General features: G+C 42.6%; 1 protein-coding gene across 5 annotated transcripts; it reads right to left on the bottom strand.

Moving 5' to 3' along the window:
• Positions 1-6: 6 nt before the first annotated feature.
• On the bottom strand, positions 7-21,596 carry SWT1 (SWT1 RNA endoribonuclease homolog). Of its 5 annotated transcripts, none has more exons than XM_018083840.2 (17): positions 21,500-21,596; positions 18,496-18,554; positions 17,070-17,787; positions 15,984-16,055; positions 15,076-15,205; positions 14,848-14,949; positions 13,219-13,407; positions 12,817-12,910; positions 11,519-11,652; positions 10,709-10,869; positions 9,365-9,503; positions 8,591-8,736; positions 7,952-8,154; positions 7,091-7,219; positions 2,004-2,070; positions 1,260-1,324; positions 7-143 (listed from the first exon to the last, which is right to left on the bottom strand). In XM_018083840.2, the coding sequence occupies exons 1-17, from the start codon at positions 21,563-21,565 to the stop codon at positions 38-40; spliced, it is 2,580 nt and encodes an 859-aa protein (XP_017939329.1). In that variant the 5' UTR covers positions 21,566-21,596; the 3' UTR covers positions 7-37. The 5 variants fall into 5 exon arrangements, with proteins under 5 accessions (XP_017939329.1, XP_017939332.1, XP_017939330.1 ...); XM_018083843.2 differs by having other exon boundaries at positions 8,591-8,712; XM_018083841.2 differs by having other exon boundaries at positions 10,709-10,860.
• Positions 21,597-22,281: the final 685 nt, after the last annotated feature.

The raw sequence follows: 22,281 nt of genomic DNA, 5'->3' as shown, positions 1-22,281 counted from the left end.
GGGATGTCCCAGCCCGGGGATGTCCCAGCCCCCGGAGTCACAGCCAGCCCCTGCTCTCGGCCTCCCTGTGCGCCGACACCTGGCACTGCTCCAGGGTCTGCTCCAGCTGTGCCAGCTGGCAGCAACCAACTTCCAGCCTTTCCCTAGGGAAGAGACAACAGTTAGGGCACAGTGGACCCATCACACAGACGGGAATCTTTCCAAATATTCCTGGAAAAGTTTTCAAGAAGGAAATCTCCATAAAGCTCAACAAGCAGCAGTGACTTTTATATAAATGCCTTAAAACAGCCACCCTGCAATTGCAGCAGGCAGAGCTCTGCTCCCTTTCCCTGGGTCAGGGGAAGGTGGAGGAGTCAGTCACATCCTCCAGCTTTCTGGACACACTGGGGATTCTGGAAGGTTCCATTCAAACCATCTTTCATATTTGCATACACTGTATTTACACCCAAAACAAGTCTCTTGCCTACACTCATTTATGATTTACACCTTTCCCTCAAAAGAGGGATCCAAACCTGATCACATGTAAACATTCCATAACTTTGGTTTCCAAGAGATTATTTCTCAAAAGACCATTTAAAAGCTGCTCCTCAAAAAAAGAGGAAAATACCCATCCCTGAGTTCCACAAGTGCAGCCTGAGCCAGACCAGCCTCCCAAGTACTTCTGTTCTCTACTCTGCTGAGCACAAATTTCCACCCCCTCTTCTCCTTCTGGCCAACAGCCAGAATTGTTTTTTTCACTTGGATCGACTTCTAATCCATCCATGTGGTGTTTGACCAGTGCCCACCAAAGCCACTGTCACTGCCCTCCTCAGCTGGACAGGGGAGGACAATGTCACAGAAGGACAGGAGAGACTCACCAGTCACCACTGTGACTCGGGAAAATCACCTGGATGAGTTCCCAATGGAATCACAGCAGGAGAAAGAGAAATCAACCCAAATCTCCAAACTGCTCCCTTCTTCCTGGGCCCAACCTCACCCCTGATTCCCTGCTCCCGATTCCCTCCCCTCCCGGTGCTGCAGGGGGATGGGAATGGGGGTTGTGGTGTCTCTGCTGCTCCTCCCTCCTCAGGAAATAAAACAAAAAAACCCAATCCCCACTCATTCTCCCCCTGCCCCTCCTACAAAGGGGGTTTTGGATTTGCCCACGTGATTTCTCTCAGGGGACCTTGGTTAATCCATGATAAAAGGCACGTTCAATCCATGCTAATCCATGTCCAAACGCTGCCTCAACCCCCCCGTGTGGTCAGGCACTGCCTTACCTGTACAACTCCTGGGAAACACACCCATAAAGCTCCTCAGCAGTGAATTTCAGACTGTTATTCACCTAAAACAAAGGAGGAATATAGTAATTTATCAAGTACCACATCTCCAAGATATCTGTACCTGTGTATATAGATATGTACAGCTGGTATCACATACAGGTAATGTATTACCTAACAGCTCTCAGGGTGAGAGAGTACATTAAAGAAGTCATCCTATGTGCTATAAAATCAAATATTACAAACTCCAGCTTCATTTTCTAACCATTTCTGTGCAAACCTGAAAGACCTTAAATAACTCTTCCTCCTCTCCTAATTTACCCAGTAGTTATGAGTATATACATATACATCCCCCCTCAAATGAAGATAGATCACATCAATGCAAAAAATACATGTACAGGTCCCAAGCCCAAATATATTTTCCTGTATAGTAGAGCACTGAAAGCCTCTGAAATATGGAATACACTAAATAGAAACATATTCTACTGCAAACACTCATTTCAAGGCTTTTTACTCTCAACAGAGACTCGTTCACACCAAATAAGTGCTCAGAAAGTCACACAAAGAACTGGGAGAAATCTGAGTTCATTTGGCAGGTGCCAACCAAAAATGTATCTTTATGTTTCAACACCTAATAAATAAGGGCAAATAAACAAAATAGAAATGGAAACAGAGTGATGAGACACAACCTCAGAGCTCCTGGAAATAACAAGTGTGAGGGAAGTGACCCATAAAACGTCCTACCTCGTGTCTTCTGAGGAAGTTATAGAGGGTCCAAATATCTTGGAAACTGCTTGTTGGGCTCAAAATTCTGAAAGATAAAAGTTTGGGTTTTTTTTTAAAGCAAGTGTAAAAGGATTCTGTGAAAGGGTTAAAAAAATAGTCAGAAATGCTTCAAGGGGGAAAAAAAATCTAATTATTTTCTTTAAACAAAAAAGAAATTATGAACTTTGAAGAATTTTTCCTTTGCCTCCTCTAAAAGAATTAAAGAGCTTATTATTTCTGTGAGGACCTTCTCCAGAGGCTTTTCCTCATTACAAATGCAATCCATGTTTCTCGTGGGCGATTCCTCCCCGAGGAGGGAAGAAACCCAGCAATAATTAGAAGCCTTTTGTTGCCCATCAGCAAAGTCCTGCTGGATTCATGTGGAGCCACAGCAGAGCCACACAGGACACCCACCCAGCTTTCCCCCAGCAGCTCCAGCTTTAACTCCTTCCCTTCAAACTCCCATTCCCTTCCCATTTTTCCTACTTCTGCTAATAATTCCCACCCAGTACTGCCCAGGGACTGTGGGGTGTGGCAGCTGAAGGGATGTGGCTTTAGGAAGAACCTCAGGGGACAGCCTTTCCCAACTCTGATCCAATAAGGAACTGGGTTTTCTCCCCAAATTAATTATCCTTCTCTGCTTGAGCAGCTACAATTCAGTTCCAGCTCAGTGGAACTTCATTTGCATTCCCCAGGAAAAGCAGGACCCTCCTAAATGCTGCAAAATGTACCTCAAATCCACATGGAAACACACAGAACACTTGATATATACTACGAAATGCTGACAAAATTCTGCCTCTGAAGTTTTAAATAGGTCAATAATCATTAAGATAATGACCAAGTTTGGAAAAAAAAAACCCTTTCTGAGAAGTTCCATTTACTTTCCCATGGGAAAGTGCCCAAATTCTCCCCTCCCTCCCTTTGCAAGCTGTAAGCCTTTATAAGTGAATTAATGAGGAACTGAAAAACTGGAAAACTAAAGGCATAAGTTGAAAATCCAGTTAAAAGACACTGTACTTGAAGCAGGCTGGGAGCCCATGACACAGCACAGGATTTACTGAACTAGGAACTTCAGTGCTTATTTCCATCATGATTTTACATAGGAATTATCACCAAAAGTTCCCTGCAAGCTCCCAGACCTCAGGTGGGTGGACAAACCCACTGTGCCTCTGGTTCTTTGGGAAAAAAACCCAAAATAAAATGTGTAAATAACCATCCACTGCTTCTCTGTCTAAACTCTGTTTCAAAAGCAGAGGGTGCAAATCCTCTTTTTTTTCCCCTTTTTTTGCCTTTCTGTCAGCACAGCCAAACCAAACTACAACAGCCCACAGGATGAAATTCAACTTTAATGAATCCAAGTCATGCTCTCAGCAGGGGTTGGCAAGGAGGGGTGACACAGAAGCTGCACTGCCACTAAAATGCAATTTATTGATCAACCTAAAGACTCCAGAGTGGTTCTACAGTTTCCTGGAAATATTCAGCATGGGAGGCAGAGAATGTTATGGACACAGCAAGTGCCTGTGGATACCTGCTCCAAAAGGGAGGTTAAATGTTGTTCTGGGGCCAGAAAGGACAAAGGAGAGAGTCACTCTTGATGCTTTTATCTCATAAGCAACAGAGCTTCCCAAACCACTCCAGATGTTCCTCCCCTGTCCTTCATCTGATGCCAAACTCATGCACAAAGTGTAAGGGATTGGAAGAGATGGACAGGAGAGAGCTCAGGATGTGGTTCCTCACTCCTGCCAACACATTTGGGAAAAAGTAAAACCTCTCTGAAAGAATCAGCAAATGAACTTCTCAAACAGAAGGGGGAACCTGGCGGGAAATTCAGGGATTTTTCCAGGGCAAAGCTTCCCTTTCTTCCTGACACAGATCCCTGCCCTGGCAGCCTGAGGGAAGGACAATTCCCTCCCTGGACACCAAGAAAAAGAAATCTCGATTCCTTTGATGAAATCAGTTTCTGTCCCTCTGCAGAACTGCAGAACTGAGTTAAACTGCAGAACCACTGCTAAAGGATTTAATGCCAACGTTCAGTGAGCACTTCTGAGACAGGAACAGCCCCCCCTGCACTGCTGAGATCTTCAAAAATTACACTTCTGATTTACAAATGTTCCTGGAGCCCTTGTCTAAGCCAGTGTTTTCCAAACCATTGGGAGTGGGAGAGAAATTCCATTTAGATAAAATATTAGAGAGCAGAATTCAGGTTCCTTCCTGCAGTGAGCAGGGCAAATATTTTTTACAGCTGATACTATATTAGTATAAATATTTATGAGGATTGTATCTAAGAGGACGTGAGGGATTTTAAAGCTGGCACAGGAACAAAACAATTATTTCTTAGCCAAAACAATTATTTCTTAGCCAACAGATGGAAAAAAAATCCAACTAGAAATAAGTGTATCAATTCACCAAAGGCTGAATTTTCTTTCTTTTCTAAGAACAAGGATTTATCTCAAAGGAACTTGGCAGGAAACATGAAGACATGTAAAATTTCCCTATAAACCTTGGAATCAGATCTAATCAGCCAAGGGAAAATGTCAACTATTTTAAAGATTTCATTTAAGAGACCTTAAATTAGGTCCCTTAATTAACTGCTTCCAAATAATACCCAACTCAAACACAAATATAAACACTCAGAAATACTATTTAAAAACGTGTCATGGTCTCACAATTTTACCTGACTTAAATTTCAGAGTTTAATAATCCTTCTTCATGATTAGTAATGACATATAGTTGCTAACCATAGAATTATTGTCTCAGTTTTAGAGCTGAAGCACTGTCAGACATTTCTGGCACGCAGAATTTTGCAATTTAAATCCCATTCTGCTCCCAGTGCTGTCAGAGGAAGAAGCCAAGATAAAATTAAAAATGTCCAAAGAAGAAAAGGGTAAGATATAAAAAGCTGTTAATTTGACAACTTCCATCAAGCAGCCTTTTTGGTTGTTTTTTTTAACATCTGTATCTGTCCTTACCATGTTCTGCTCATCAAGCCTGAGCAGCTGGAGCAGTGCCACCAGTGGAGTCTTTTTTTCTGACTAAGGGCATCTCACACACATTTATCTCAACAAGTGTCATTGTGCTTTTCTAATTGTTTCCAACACTCTGAAAATCTAAACTTTTAATGCAGCTGAACTTTCAGGATAATTTCATTGCCAGACTTCCAAACTTTCACAAGGTGTCTCCCACTCTTTGTTCTGGGTAGCAAGGACCCAAAGGGAACACAGAAACCATTAGCATTTTAGCACTAAAAGCTCCAAATATTCAAACTGGAGATTCTGCACTACTTTTTATCCAGGGCCTCCTTTTCTGCTACCATATAATTTAACTGTAAGTCACCAAAAGGTATTTTTTCAGAAATCAAGGACAGAAATCAAGTTTTAGAGCAAAATGGAAGTGAGAAGGTTCTCACCTTCCAGTGGAAGGTGTCCCTGCCCAGGGCAGGTGGTGGAACAAGAGCTTTAAGGTCCCTTCCCACCCAAACCAGTCTGGGATTCCAGGAAGACTTCACAACTTTTGCTTTAATTCCCATAGAAACGTACAAGGAGTCCTAAATCTGGTTTCTGACTCTTTGGAAGCCCCACTCAGAAGTCTCCAGGTCCCTTAAACCCCTGCACTCCAGGCCAGAGCAGCAGAGCCCTGGGTGCAGATTCTCCCCATTTTTTGCTCCACGATGCCACCTACTGCAAACCTGCACATCCTTTCCAAAGGGAAACCTCCAGGAACACTCTCCATTCCAAGGAATCATCCTGTGCACTTCAGGTTTCACTGTTACACAGCTCTCCCATAAGGGGGAAGGTGGGAGGTGAGGAGCTTTCACTAAAATGTAACATTTTGCACCTCTGTAAGGCAGAAACAACCATCCCCAAGCACCATAATCCCAGGAAATCTCAGCCACCGTGGCTATAAATTGATACCATAGGATTTGCTGCAAAAACTTTGGGATTGGAATGAAAAAAGCAAAGTTTAGCAGTAACCTGCTTAATTAGAACAATTTTCTTAGAGAAAGAAACCCACTAGCAATAAAATGAACCTGTTGGCACCAAGTTGCTCCAGCTCATGTTTCTACCAATATTTTTCTGTCTCTACTTTCATAATACTCAGATCATTTCTCTTTGAAAGACGATTCTTTGAATGGATTTATACTACACTGCTGTAAAAAAAAGGAGTAAGATTACCCAGGAAATTCCTTATTCCTCCTGAAACGTCAATTTTATTATTCTGCTCTCTTGGAGAAATGGGGGAGGACTGGCCTCACACTGACAGAGCAGTTTTAGATGGGATATTAAGAAGGAATTGTTCCCTGTGAGGGTGGGGAGGCCCTGGCACAGGTTGCCCAGAGAAGCTGTGGCTGCCCCTGGATCCCTGGAAGTGTCCAAGGCCAGGTTGGACGGGGCTTGGAGCAACCTGGGCTGGTGGAAGGTGTCCCTGCCCATGGCAGGGGGTGGATGAGTTTTAAGGTCCCTTCCCACCCAAACCATGCTGGAATTCTGTGATTCTACGAAGGCAGAGGGAATATGATCCTTCCTAAATGGAGAGTGCAGCTGCTGCTCATTGTCAGGGCTGGGACACGGGTTCTGACTCCTGAAGAACACTGTGGAATTGGGAACAAAGCCCCAAAACGTTGTGTCCTTCACCACACTGGAGATTTGCCCCATTCCATGGGGCCTTGGCAAGCCAATGCTCTGAATTATTCAAAGCTGCTGCTTTGATTATTCAAAGTTGCTGCTGCTGATTAATACATCAGAGCTGATGTATTAATCATGTCCCAGCTCCAGTTACCCTCGGAGCAGAACTGACCTGCTTGGCATCAAACATGGAAAAACAAATCCCAGGGCTCTCCTCCCACAGAAGAGAAAATTCCCTGCAAGAGATCTCAATGTCTGCAACAGTTTCATGTTCTTTGGCTACCAAGAGATGGTTCTATGTAGCCTTGACACCAAGATTTCCACTGGGAATCACATAACTAAGCATACAGAGCTCAAGTGTGGTTTGGTATTGAAATATTTCAGTGACTTTTAGGGACTTCAAGTGACTGTTACTCACTTTTCTGCCCCAGATGGAATGCTCACCTACTAATTCCTTCCTGGATATCCTTCACAGCTGCCAACAGCTTCTGCAGGCCTAAAAAAGCTTCCTCAAATGAAGACTTTGCAGCCATAGTCACTGCACTGGGGTCCAACTTCTGGAATATTTCAATACTAAAAGTAAAAAGAAACAAAGAAGAGACAGAGGAAAGCAGTTAATAAAAATCCTCAGAGTGCAGAGAAACTCAGTATCTGTTGTGTGCATTATATTTGGTCTACTAAAAAACTAGATCAAATGTAAACTTATACTAAACCCATGTTGTGTAAAACAGTCTCAGAACAAAATAACCGAACTAAAAGCAATGGTAAAACACCCAGATGGAAAAGGGGTTCATTTCCTGCAATTCTGAGTTTCCATGAGAAAGGAAATTCATCCCTAAACTCTGCAGTTGGATTTTATTCAGTGAAGGATTTTGCTTCACAAGAAAACGTTTTCTATTTCAAACTGATTAAAGGTTAAAAATAAGGTAAAGAATTTCGTACACCTCCACTGGATTTGGAAAGAAATAACCACAAGAAATCTTGGAGCTTGAATGCCTCTTTTCATGGATAAATATGAGATTTCCATGAATGTCTCACATTTCTGGGGTTTTCAACAACATTTTCCAAGGCAATTTATTTCAGTTGCTGCCCACAATAGAGCAGCAGAAGGACATAATTTGCATGCTCCCAACTTCTTTGTGTGACAGGTTGTGTGATTTTTTGTGGGGTTTTTGGGTTTGATTTTGATTAATTATCAATAGATTTTATTCTAAAATAGTGGGGGGAAAAAAGCTCAATTTTTAAGTGTGCTTGTTTGAAAATTATTTAGGGTTCTGTCGAAGTTCTGAGCTCCTTTAGCTTTACCTGTACAGGTTCATTGTGTTCCAAACACCCTCAAGGACCGACCAGATTTCCTGGTGCCTGCTTTCCTGAGCCACATGAAAGCTTGGATGTAACTCTTTCTCTTCAGGGTTTGGCAGATTGGGTGTCGTGGCTTCCATTTTTTCAGCATTTTCTGAAAGAACCATGATGTCTTCTGATAAATGCTGCTCACTGTCTGCCCTCACCTTATAAAACAGTTCAGCAAACAAATCATGAATGTATTTGGTTTCTAACTTCAGAAAACTAGAACACTTCTACACACCAAGAGCAGTAGTGAGGGACTCATAGTGTGGGATTCTTTCTCCAGAAGGAGAAACAGCAATTTAATCTTTAAGGCCCATCAGCTACAAATGCAACAGAAAGCTAAGACAAAATAATGTTTCTCAGTCACCCTCCCAATACTAACACAAATACTGGGGGGAAAAAGGAGCCTCCCAAATATCTACAGAGAGTCACCATGTGAAAATTAAAGTTAGGGTCTGTTCACTCTGAAAAGACACCAGCGACAACATTTCCTGCAAAACTTAGTGGAAATGGTGGGAATAATTAAGAAACCTAAGCCAGGTTTGTAATATAACCATGGAAGAACCTGAGGTGAACAAGCACTGGAGCTCCTCTCACCTCTGCCAGCCTCTCCCACAGCTTGGTCAGTGCAGTGTAAGCCTGGGGCAGGACACCGTTGTAGTCCGACCTCGAGCTGAAAGCATGGAGTAATTTTTTGGATTCCTGGAGCAAGACACGCACTGTTGAGGAGTCAAATGGTTTATCTGATGTTTAGACAGCAATATAAGAGGAAAAAAAATAAATGTTAGGAGTTATCAGTCTTGGCAGGCAAATTTAATACTCAAATATCCCAAGAGAGGCAGAACCACAGAATGGCCTGAGCTGGGAGGGACCCTCAAGGACCATCCAGTCCAACCCCTGGCCCTGCACAGACACCCCAACAATCCCACCCTGTCCCTCAGAGCATTGTCCAAACCCTCCTGGAGCTCTGGCAGCCTTGGGGCTGTGCCCACTGCCCTGGGGAGCCTGGGCAGTGCCAACCACCCTCTGGGGGAGTTTAACAGGAACATCTGATAAAATCAAATCTTAAAAGACATCTTTAAACAAGTCAAAGGTTTGTGGGGGTTTTTTTGTTGGCTTTTTTGGAAAACAAACCTCCCTGTCCTCATCTGCCACATCAAGTGTCTTTTGCTACTCCATAATTTTTTTGGCAATAGATCATTTGTAGATTATTTGCCCACATAACACGAGGGCAAAGGAGGGAAAAGGATAATTTGCTTTTTCAAAATAGTTCAGAGACTTTGGCAACCATTAATACACAGAATCTGTAACTATAACCAGAACAGTGAGGCTTTTTACAAGTTTACAATTAACATTCTCCAGGATTTTTACCTGTACAAAGGTGTTTAGAGAGACACTCAACAGTTGAAAGTAAACCCCTTGGCACCACATAACCAAAAACAGCCATCCAGTGTTTTTTATAACACTTCAGCAGGTTTACTAATGTCCATGGTGGCTTCAGATACAGGATCTGAAAGAGAACACGTTATAAATTCAAAGGCTGCTTTTCATTTACACCTATTCCTGTGCATTCCACAACTGCTCCACTCTCTCTGTTCTGCCCTAATGGATGATTTGTGATTGCTGAAGTAGAGTTTCAGTGATTCCTCAGAAATAAGGCTTTATTCACATGTAACGAGTTTATCTATTAAATAAAGATTTGATTCAGCAGCATGGGTTGAACAGTGATGCTCATGTACAATGTACAATCACTCCCATAATTTTTGGTTCCTCTTTCCTCTAAAACAAAATCCAAATGCTCCTGGGTTATCTCAAAGTGATCTAATGTGTTACTTGTGCACAAAAGCCAGAACAACAATAAATATGCCTTTGGTTTTCTAGTATTGCTAAAAAATAAAAATAAAAATTGCTGACTGCATACACATGAAGTAACATGTATGTATTGCAAAAAATTGAAATTTATGAGTATCAAGTGAAACCAGAGTTTGAAGAGATGTCAACAGAAATGAACTAAGTTAAACAGAAGTGACCAAAAGCTTAACTGTCATCCCATGACTTTCTGGGTTTTTTTAAAGCCACAGAGGCTTATCTGCAAGAAATTTAAACTTGTAATTAACCCCCACCAGCTATGAAATGGAATCTAAACCAAAGCATGGACAATTTATAGTGCCTGGTCCTTGGGTACAATTTCTGTTTAAAATACTTTTGAAAGGGTGTTTGGAGGTTCTCATTAACACCCTTGTAATTCTGTATCTGCACTGTAATCAACTGAGCTGTGAGCAATTTTATCCACAAGGTATCTAAAAACATCTGTTGTGGTGGGGAAGAAATGCCTGCAAGAAGAGCCCCAGGATTACACAGGATGTGATGGAATGATTTCTTGCAGGACATAAATACAATGCAGTGATTTACCCAGACTGGAAAAGCTGAAATAAATAGAATTTTAATGCAACTAATAAAAAGTATTCTGAAAATTCACACTGAGCAGCCAGCATCTCTGCCACTGCATTATTAAAATTCTGTTAAAATACTGCACAGTCATTACTGGTCAAATAGAACAAATGAAATATTAGAAATGAACCCTGAGTTGTCCACTGGCAGTGAACTGGATAACTGAGCTGTTTGGCTTAGCACAGGTATTACTATCATTAAAATATTAAGGACATTTAAACTTCTTCATACTTGAAACATCAAGGAAGATGATATAAAACCCACCTCCATCCACAGGTTTCCGAATGCAAGTTTCATTTCAGTCTCCAAAATACAAGACAAAGCTTCTCCTAAGTTCTTCTCAAGGTCTGGAAGCACATTTGGGAACTGAGCAGTAAACCCAGCATCACCTCCTTGTGTCTTCTCAAATTCTGTATCTGCCAAACCAGTGATGTAAAAGGTATTTATTGCAACTGTTTCTGTATCTAATTTGTGTTGACAGTACACAGAGAACTCATCCCCATAAATGCAGACTGCATTTTATATTTATATAAATACAATAAATTTTGTATTTATATATTTATTTATATATTTTTATAAAGCAGATGGGCTACACCTAAACAGGTTTCAAGTATTTCTAGTTATATCCACTTGTACTGGGGGCATTTTTAATTATGAGCTACTAACCCCAGAGCATTACTAATTTGTGATATTACTCCACACTTCCTTTTTCCTTAAATATCTCAGATTATGTACAGCCAGTGGGGTTATCACCAAGTTTAAGACAATCGCTCCTTAACATTGCAAATTTTGACAAAATGAAGAACCTCTTCCAGTCCTAAAAGGTTCAGGGTAATTTTTAAATGACTCTAAACACAGGAAATTCGTGCTGTGTTTTTCTCTATAAAACAAAAATACATCATATTTGAATTTCCTAGAACTCTGAGACAGATGCTTGAATAAAGGTCTCAAACTTTCAGAAAACCATGTACCTTTGAAAACAACAAATGTGCCCCAAACAAAAAGTATTCCTAAGGATTCAAAGCACAGGAAAATTGAAATTAGAGTAGGAACTGTTACATCCAACAAACTCACCACGTTTTGGCTGCTGTTCCCCACAGCTCTGGGGCCTGTTCACGTTCACATTCTGCAGAGCAGTGACCAAATCAGCTTTGCAGAATGCCTTGACCTCACTCACAATGGCTTTATTACATAAATTTTTGTCATCCCTAGGAGAAGAGAGAATGAACTGCTGACATAAAAGTAATAAAAGCAACACACATCTGGAAAACTTGCTTTGTGAACTTCATTATGTATGACTTTTTTTTCCTCAAGCAATTAGAAGCAGATCAGAAAATTAAACTAGAAAATTAAGGAAAGCATCTTTTCTGAAAAGAAATTAGAAACATACTGAAAAGTGTTTCAGGCTCTAGGTTTGCTTTAAGAAAACAACAGCTATAAATACTGCAGCGATGATGCCTGGTTTCTATGATCTTAAAGCAAAAAAGGCAATAAGACAGCAATCTCATTTGATTGCTACAGTTAATTCTCATTTTTGAGACCCTTTTTAACTGTTCTACTGTCCAAATCACTATCCCAGATGCTGCCCTGAGGTTCTGCTCCAGCAGAACTACTCCAAAGACACAGGACAAAGTTGGATTTAGCGCTTTCTCAAAAATTCCCATTGCTTATATGGAGAGAAGATAAAGGGATTTTTGGATGAAAAGCATTTCTGAAGTCACTTCTTGTTCTTTACTCAAAAGAACCTAAAATGACCACCAATACTGTGACTGAAATGGTATTTTCAGCAGCCACTCCTGTGGACCTAAACAAACTAACTGGTGCCCAGTGTCTGAGCCCCACGGACTGGAACCAGGCAGGAACTGGTTCCAGCAGAGACCAGAGCAAGTTGTTACAGTACAGCCAAGGAACACCAGCCCTTGAAAAACAGCTTCACCTGCTCCTAGCAAATGAAAATCAACACTCAGAAGTCAGCTGTTATCTTCACAAAACAGGAACAGCAGTAGCAAATCCATGTCCAGCTTCCCCCTCAGATTAACCCTGTGTTTGCTGGGAACAGTGATAAAGTATCTCAATCATTAATACAAATATTTTTTTCTATTTTGTAACTTCAGTAATATATATGAGAAACCAGGCTAAAATCTGAGAAAGCTATACTTTAACAAGTTTTAAAATTGAATATTGAGTAAACTTAATTCTGCTTCAGGCCTGACATGAAGGTGGTTACATCTACAGTCTCCATGGTTTATGATATCCCTCTACTCTAAGCTTTTCAGGGGGTGATTGCCCTTCAAAGAGCTCTACTGCACAACAGCTCTTCATTTTGCAAGCAGTGCCTGTGGCATGAGACCCAAGGCCAGGCAGGGACTCACGTGCAGAGGATGACAACAGCCTGAGGGAAGAGGCTCTGGTACTGGAGGCAGCACTGCAGGACACGGTCGTCGTTGTTCTCATCACTCAGCCCGTCTGCAAAAAGGCAGGGCAAGAAATATTTCACTGCAGCCAGGGTATTGCTTGTACATTTAATTACCCCCCAGACAAGGAGAGAGAAGTGTAAAGTGAAACTGAGAAACCCCTGAGCAAACCACACTGAACACGGCACTGACACTAATCAGGGATTTGCACAGCACAGCCTTGGTTCTGCTCTGAAGGCTGCTGGCACCTATTAGCTAATTGTAATTAGCAAACTGCACAGTGAAGATTCTATTAAAGGTTCCTGCTAGGTGAACTCCAAGGATGAAGTACCCCACACCAAGTGACTGCACATATATTACATATTTTTTGAGAAGCCAGCTGCATGGACTGTCCCCACAGCCTGGAATCCTGGCTTTTGAGACACTTGTAGATGAACTGGACTGCAGGGATAGCTTTGTCCCGGACATGCTGCAACATCTTCCCCTTCTTCAAGTTGTCCAGCTCTTGTAGGACGACCCAGGGAATTATTAAAGCAAGTCTGTCAACACCTGGAAGGAAAAAAACAAACCACAACCAATAAACGATATTTTGAAGAGCCACACAAACTACTACAGAGAACTTTTAATTCAAACATCATATTTTTGCAAGTTCACACTGCTCTTTGTGCCAGTAGTTATCACATTCCTTGCTCAAGAGAATCTGGCATTTAAAAAAGAACTGAAATGGCCAAGGTCCCTCTTTCCAACCCAACCTCAAACTGGCACTACACTGATTACATGGAAAAATGACAATTTTAGGCAAACAAAAGGAAGACACAATTTTAATCAACAGAACACTCTGACAGCAGTGTGTAGCAATATTATAAAATACATTTGCATCAAATTACCTTGTCACACACTTGCTCTAAGATGTTATAGCAAGGTGACACAGCAGCTGAAATAACAGGCTGCAAACACCTGGATGACCACAACAGTCACTGTGCCAAAACAAGCATCCCAACAAGGAGCCATGGCTTATTCCAGTTGCCAATCAGCATTCCTAAGCCAGGAATAAGAGTATGGATATTGCAGCAAGGGTTTATTTGTGTGTAAGTATGGCCTGAACTTGGTCCACTCACAACAAACACTTCAACTGTTTTCTGTCTCATTCACATTATGAGATGCAATTTTGAGAAAATACATTAATAACCATCTGCTTTGTAATAAATGGTCAGGAATCTGTGGCCTTCTCCATGTGCAGGACCAGAAACTGGGAGCTGCAATGTTCTAAAAAGGCAACTCAGTGTAGGCAAGGCAACACCATTCCCAAAATGGGAAGAGAAATACGGTCTGACACTCTCCTGAAAATTACTGAGGAGTAAAGTTATGATTAAAGCCACTTTCCAAGTGGCTGGAATGAGTGTATTCATGAGCTGAATCGAAGCACCCTAAACATTCTGCTGGATTCCAAATATGCTTCCAAGAACGGACATGCCCAACCCTAAACCTGCTAACATTAAGTCACCAAAACCTTCCTGACATATTAGAGCCAAATGTTAAACCCAGAACCTGCTTCCTGAATTCCTGAAAACTGCTCAGTTCTGTGACCTTTACCAAACAGAAACACAGCACTGACTCACAGCTTACCAGACTTCAAATGTTCTTAGATTTCTAGGACAAGAAATTCCAAAAGGAGCAGAAAACACAATTATCACTAGTTATGGCTGAAATGCTTGCATTATGTTCTTAGAAAGGGTAAGACTTATTTAGCTCCAAGAATTCAAGCATGTTCCTGGGAATGTCTGCCATGATTCCCTGCAGGGAGGTAGGGATAAGGACAGTACTTCCATAGCTGGACTTCCCATGAGAGGCAGCTTGTTTGGGCTCACAGAACCAGCCTTCTGCCTCTGCAGGAAATCTGCTGCCCTTTGAAGGAGCCCAGCTTTGGTTTTCTCCAGACAGCTCCAAGTTCTTACAACATCTGTTTTTTCTTACAATGGATTCACATACCTGGTATATCCTCAGACTTCAGGGATCTGACAAACTCAAGGTGACTAATCATGATGTTTGTGTCAATCACCACCAGAATGTTCAGACCAGAAGTAAAAGCCTCTGGGGGAAGAGAAAAAAGAGAAAACAAAGCAGCAGTGAAATAATCAGTTGTGTACTCCCTATTCAGACCATCAGCCAACTGTAATTACCAGTTGCAAGCAGAGAGCAAAGAGCACCACGACATACCAGCAGAAACATTTAAATCCTGTTCTGGAAGATCAATGTCCATGCTTGTGAGCTCTCCACAAGCCTGGACTACAGACAGTGCCATCCTCTTCTCCACACGGGCAACGTGCAAGTCTTCAGCTATCTGCATCTACAGGGAAAACATGGGCATGGATGCAATCCACTGGAAGGAATCACTTCATAATTGTCCCCCCCCAAAGATCCTTTTGCATTAATGCTGTTAAAACTGGCTCAAAATGATGTATGAAAAACAGTAACTTGGTACAGGAAATGTAAAGCCATGAGAACTTCTGCTCCACTGGAGGCATCGAAAATATGGCCTGGAAAGAAGATTTAGGACCTTTCTAGCTGGTACCCAAAAACTTTGCTCCATTTTTTGCTAGATAAACTGCGAGTTTCCTCACAGGCACTTGTTAAAAACAAAGTCTTTCTCCCAGCTAAAAAGTTAGAGGATGGAAAATGAGACAGCTGGATAATGTGAGCAACTATGAGGGCCCCTTGCAGATAACAACAGAAAGACAACCTTTATCTCAGAAAGTTCCTGATTAGCAAACTTTAGCAAGTTTGTTTAGCATTTAAAATAAATGCTCCACGTTTTTGAAGGGCAGATCATAAGCCAACAATGCCAAATACTAGGAAAGGTCATGGAATTGTCCAGCTACACAACCTCAGTGCCTTTGCTTTTTAATACAACTCAGAAGTGTTAAATTAAAGCATTACCAACCTCTTGGTCTGTTACTGGGTTCTGACTGTCCTGAAGGGCTGGAAAGCCTTCAAAGTTCTGCAGGAAGGATTAAAAAAAACCCTCCCAACACCACAAAACATCAAGGAAGACTGAGGAGCAAGTGATCCCCATGTCAGGAGTTCCAGGATAGAGCTGTACAGTGTTAAACAGGTCCATCACTCACCTGTTGGACAGGCACAGGCTTTCTGACCTCACCTTCCTGGTAGGACTCAGATGTGCACAGGCTCCCCAAATTCTAGAAACAAGTGAGAATAAAAGTACAACATGTATCAGACTTTTACAGTTGTTTTTAAATAACACTGAATAGCCCCAAGTGAACTGAATAGGGAACACCAATTCTATGTTTTTTAGTATCTACAGTATCATTTCAGCAGAGCTTAGAAGGATGGCTCTCATTTAAATAAATAACAGTGGATTACAAAGCAAATTCCACCTGAACATTAAACCCCCACTTTTGGGTGGTTGAAGGTGCTGGAACAGGCTGCCCAGAGAGGTTGTGGAGTCTCCATCCTTTGTCCTGGGCAACCTGCTCTGGCTGATCCTGCTCGAGCACAGGGGCTGGACTGGAGGATCTCCAGAGGGGCCCTCCAACTTCAGTGATTCCATGATTTTGCAAGGAATTACTATCTCTGCATACACACAAAAGGCTCACACTACCATACCATGCACTGAAATCCTCAAAAATTCTGGGCATGTTACACAAGAACAACAACAAAGAGAACCACCCCGTGCTCCAGATCTAGCTTGTGTTTGGCTCTGCACCTCAGCTTGAACTCAGAAATGAACCCCTCACAGCCAAACGGGAAGTTCTGCAGGAAAAGTACCAATTTAACCCCAGATCCACAGCAAGCTCTCCTGGCATCACTCTGCCAGCAAGTCTGGCAGCAAGTTTTCATTGCTTCGAGTCCATTCATTTAAAAAATGATACAACCATGTCAACTCAGAAATAAACTCCTGTTGATTTATACCTAAATGGAAGTATTCCACACCCTCAGCAGCAGAGCAAAGCTGTGAAAGCATCTGCAGACACAGCCCAAACATGCAAGACCTTTACTCTTCTGCTCTGTTTAACCATTTAGCAAGGAACACGTTATCAAGGTTTACACTGGGATGACAAAAACCCCCCTGGTGAAGCCATGAAACCTGGCTGAATTCTGGAAGGAGACAGTCTGAGTATGGAAAACTCTGCCACTTGGAAACCAGCCCGAAATATCTACCTGCAGAATACAAAGAACCGGGTTCTCATTACCTGCTTAAAACATATTTCTGTGGCTTCAAAGTCCCTTTCTTCAGTCCCTGAAGGTCCAGAAGGTTCAGGAGAACCAGCATCGTGCTTTCTGCGCTTACGGGAGTCCCATCGTGGCGGTGTCTCGGCTGAAGAGTCTGTTGCTCTGTGTTTACTCACGTGCCTCTTTTTCACAGGAAACTCCTTATATTCTTCTTCCTCCTCCTCTTCCCAAAGGCCAGACAGTACATCCGACTCCTTAGTGACAGTCCTCACGGAGGTGCCGGGTGGCTTCTTTGGAATTCTGCCATCTTCACCGCGCTTCTTTGAGCCGTCCGCCCTTTTCCGCAGCACATCGGACACAGATGACTTAAACTTCTCTATCATGGCTTGTTCTGCTTTTAACTTGAGCTTGCAGAGTTCAGCTTTCTCTCTCTTTTTCTTCAGGGCCTTCTCCCTCTGAAGTTCAAAGGTGTACCAGAGCCTTTTCTCTGTTCCCTCCAAGCGACTCCGTTCCTTGCTCGCAGTCACTGCGTCAGGAGTGCGGGTGCTTTTTCCGTGTTTAATTTCTTTGGGTTTAAATTGGATAATGACTTTCTTTTGCTTTTCAGGTCTAACTGAAGAATTGTCTGGGGTTTTGCTTCTATTTGGAGATTTTCCTTGGGATCTTTCATCAGCATCATGAGAAACACTAGAACCTCGGTGTCGCTTCTTCTCTTGCCCATCTTTCTCTGGTTTGGACCTACAGACACATCACGAAAAAATCAATGTAATTTAGCCCAGTTAACACAAAACAGCAACAAAAAAGGCACCTACATTTGATTTAGGCAGTTAGAGCTAAGTATTTGTGAGCATCAGTTTGGTCTGCTCTTAAATATGAACTTGCAGCACCATTTGTCCTTTAAAACAGTTTAATACAGCGTTTTTTGGATTTACATTTCTCCACTGTACAGTTACTTCAGCTTCAAAAAAAATGGAGAAAAAGCCTTTTCTGCATTCGGTATCTGTCAGTTTGAGAGACACCCTACAAGGCTGAGTTTCTTCTTATCACACAGATAAGTTTTAACAGCAGTTTAATGATAAAGGAGGTGTGTCACCCTGAAAGGTCAGCTTGGTCACCCAGTGTCAAAACCCACACAGCTTTCAAACTGTTTGTCCTGCACTGACTGGAGAACTTAGAAAAGGAACAACTGATGGGAATATAGTAACATTCTACAGAAAGCAGGAGTGATAGAAGAAAGTTTCCTAGTTGGTTTTCCTAAGAGTAAAGAAAATACTCAGTAATTATTATTTACTTTACACTAGCTTTAAAATGCCCAAAGAAAGACTAGTTAAAATACTGTGTTTTATTTGATGAAAAGGTTGAAAAAGTTCTTCAATTCAGCATTGAAAAAGTCTGTGATTGTTACATTTTTAAGTAGTCCCATTTAATGGCAGGGCAAGAATTTACCTCTGGAGTTCTGTCTCTCCTTTCACAGTGTGCTTATAAGATCTTGTGTCCTCAGAGGTCTGAAAGAAAAAAAAAATCGTGGGCTTATAGAGGGAACTGCAGTTAAAATAAAACACACTTTTCATAAGATGGTGCCACAATTGAGTGGTTTGGCTACTTAAGGAAACTGTCAAAGGGTGCAAAGGATGTGGATGCAATGATAAGGGTGCAAAGGGGTTTAGCAGCATTTAATTATTGAGTACTTTAACATTTACCAAGTGATTCAACAGGGTTCAGTACAACAATGACTTAACTATAGATGTGAGATAGCAACATCCATCCTGTGATCAATTCCCAGGTCAGAAGATGTGTCCCACACCTACTGCCATGTGTGTGAAGGTACTGTCCAAATTTCCACAATTCAGTGACATTCATCAAATCCTTTTGTTTCCCAGTTGCCAAGGGATGCACCTCGAGGAGTGTGGAGATGTGGGGGGGTATCAGCCCACACCTCCTCATCAGTGAGGGTCCCTGAGGATTCAGGAATGCCAACAGACATCCTGCTCTGAGGACCACTGTTTGTAGGGTCACAAGGCCCCTGACTTTGGTCATCACCAATTTCCCCTCCTGGCCATATCCCAAGTCCGTAAGTCCTGGGCTCTTTCCCGCAGCACAGTAACAATGGGACTGTTCCACTCGGGCTGCAATCCCCAGCGGTGCCGTTCCGCCCGGACGGCGATCCAGGTCAATGGTTTACCGAGGCTCCGAAGGATAACGGCTCATCCTTTGTTCCCCACCTTGGCTGGATGTTCCTGGTTGTTCCCACCTGTACCACCCAGCAGCTCCTGGCAGGATCAGGGAGCACCTCCAGGCCCAGCTGGTGCAGTCAGGGGACACTTCACCGCTCAGCGGGTCCATCAAGGCTTATCAGGAGCTTCCAAGGTGTTTCCAGCAGGGCCAGGGATGGGGGGATGTACCACCACAGAGGAACAGCATGAAAATGGGGTCACACAGGCCTGGTTAAGGGTACAGACAGTCCTCAAACAAAGAACTTGGACACTCCTTGTCTAGGAAGCAGCAGTATCACTGCTTGCTGTGTCCATGTTGCATCCATGTCGCGGAATAACGGGAAGGCAGCTCTGAGCAGGGCAGAGCAGCAGCTCTGGGAGAGAGGGGAGAGCAGCAGAAGGACAGACTCTGGATAACTCTGCCCCACATGGCAGTTAGTTTTATATACCTTTGTGTTATATGACTCAGTTTTCCCCAAACTACAGCAGAGTGTAGGAAGTTACAACAGGGAACAGTAACATATGGATTACTTGGGATAAGGAAGCTCCAGACAGTTCATCCTTTTACAAATAATTCACTCCTTGTGGTGTGCTGACTCAGTGAGGCCATTAGGTCACTGCTGCAGAGATTTTTCCTACCTAGACAGGCCTTAGCTGGTTTACTTCCACACTGGAAAGCACTCCACTCAAAAATCAAAGGCTTGCAGAAAGCAGTGGAGTCCTAAATTAAGGCAATTTTGAGAACTTCTGCCTTGGTTGGTTGGTTCTGGAGCTGTAGGATCAGTGTCAGCAATGCAACAGAAAAAAGAGAATGACAGACAATTCCAAAGCCCCCTCAGGTCATGTCCATATCCCCAGGGTGTGTCCCCCACTGGCTGGAAGGCAGGGAAGGGTCTCCCTTGGGGCAGGTGGAGCTCACGATGCTGGTGGGACAACTCCTGGTGACATCCAACCCACTTTGCCAGCAGCTCAGGTACTAATTTCTCTCTTCAAGGACTAGTCCCCAACCATCACCAGCTTTCATGGCATTTTTAATATTTCTTTTCAACCCATCTCTTCCTTTTCTTAAAAGTCTCTTGTTAACTCTCTGATTTTCACTTAATTTGGTCATCACAAGCAAGTTTTCTTACTGTTCCTTTCCTCAGTTTGGGGTGTAAGACACCTCTAATCCATCCTGTGATCACACTGGAGAACTCTTGCACTATTAGAGGTTTACTCATCCTTTTGCTACTAAATATTTGGCTTCTCACTGTTGCTTTTGTTGGTCAATATCTGCATAAAGCAATATTTAATGCTGCCTCAAACTGAAATCAGGCAACACTTTGTATTCTTCAAATTAGTAGAGGCATCAGCAATGGCAATAAGGAGGAAGCAGGGAGTTTTAAGCCAAGTGCTTACCCTTTGTATTACAGAAGTGGAAAAAAAAACAACAAAACACCTAAGTTAATGTTAAAACACAAATTGAATAATACTAAGGAATTCAGGAGAAAAAAAAACCCAGCTACAAATATTTGGCTTTGAACAACATTTTCTATAAGATTAAAAAGTTTCTAATATGAATAACTGAGTTTATAAGGTCATAATACCACGCTCATTTATTAACGCTGCCAAAAAAATTTTGATAAGACAGTTAAAATCTCTCTTACTTCAAATACTCCTTGCAAAATTCAAGGGGAAAAAAGAAGATTGCAAGAAATGACCAGAAAGATGATCACCCCTGTAGCATCTGCATTTTACAAGTGATTCAGTGAAAGCTCACTCACTAGATACAAGTAGATACCAGGATATGCTGAGAGTTTTGGTCATTAATTTATGTCTCAGTGCTTAGAAGGAAATATTTGAGAGTCGCTCGTGAAAATGCTGCAAAAAGTACAACCTGTGGTTCATCAGAAAATAAAAGTGTATGATCCAAGACACAGAACAACCCCAGAAAACAGCAGTGCTTTCGGTAACAGTTCTAAGCTCAACTTTCCTCAGCCAGGAAGACACACAAAAATAAAAAAGCTTCTTGTTTTCTGACAACTACACTACTCACAGGCCTGGAGAAAAACCTAAGTTATATACATAAACACAAACATAAGTTATCTGACCAACTCGACCCTCCTGCTGCTCTTTATGACCTCCTATTTAAATTGGATTCATCCTTCTATCACAAAGCGACTAAACAATTCATGCTTTTCTTTTGAACACAGAGGATTGAATTAAGATAATAACAGTAATAATATTTTGGTTCCTACTTTGTCATCCCGGCCATCCAAAGAGTCTTCCTTTTCAGTTAATTTCTTCAGTTTCTTTTTAGACATCTTCAAATCCTAAGAAAAGAGAGCGCTGCCATTATTATTTGTGTCAAGTTCTGAGTTCCAGCTAACATAAAAATAAATCGTAACTGCACAGAGAAAAAAATATTCAAATACTCCTCTTTTGTTTTCTCATTACAGAGCCACAGCAGATCTCGACAGGGTCGATTATTCACATCTAAGGGAACTTCAGAGCAGAAAGGTGCTCCAGAAACATCGATTTTGTACCAGCAAACAGAGGCAAACATCCTTTAACCTTCAGTCGCATGACCAAGTTTTAAGCCCCTCAGACACGGGCAGGGGCTGCGCAGGGAGCTGGCGGAGTCGCCGTGCCCGGGGTGCTCCGGGAAAGCCCGGCCGTGGCACTCGGGGCTCCGGGCTCCTTCTGACAAGGTGGGCATCGGGCACAGGGCGGACTCGATGCTCTCAGGGGTCTCTTCCAACGCAACCGATTCTGCGAGGCAGTTCCAACCGTGCAACTCTCGCCTTCGCTCCATCCCCCGGGCCGGAGGTACTGCCGTGACACCTCACGACAGCCACGCCACCCTCGACACAAACGAGCGCACTCGAACCAGGCGCTCCCGAGGGCTGTAAAAGGCTTCAGCAGGAGGCGATTCCCAGAGCCCAGAGCCGGGCAGGGAGCCCCGGGAGCGGCCCCGCCCTGAGGGGGGACAGGCACGGGGCTCTGAGGGGGGACGGGCACGGGGCTCTGAGGGGGGACA

This window comes from Manacus vitellinus, unplaced genomic scaffold (assembly GCF_001715985.3).
Source record: "Manacus vitellinus isolate BGI_N305 unplaced genomic scaffold, ASM171598v3 scaffold_68_pilon, whole genome shotgun sequence".
NCBI lineage: Eukaryota > Metazoa > Chordata > Aves > Passeriformes > Pipridae > Manacus > Manacus vitellinus.
The sequence above is the reverse complement of the archived record's forward strand: the minus strand, read 5'-3'. Positions and strand labels throughout refer to the sequence as shown.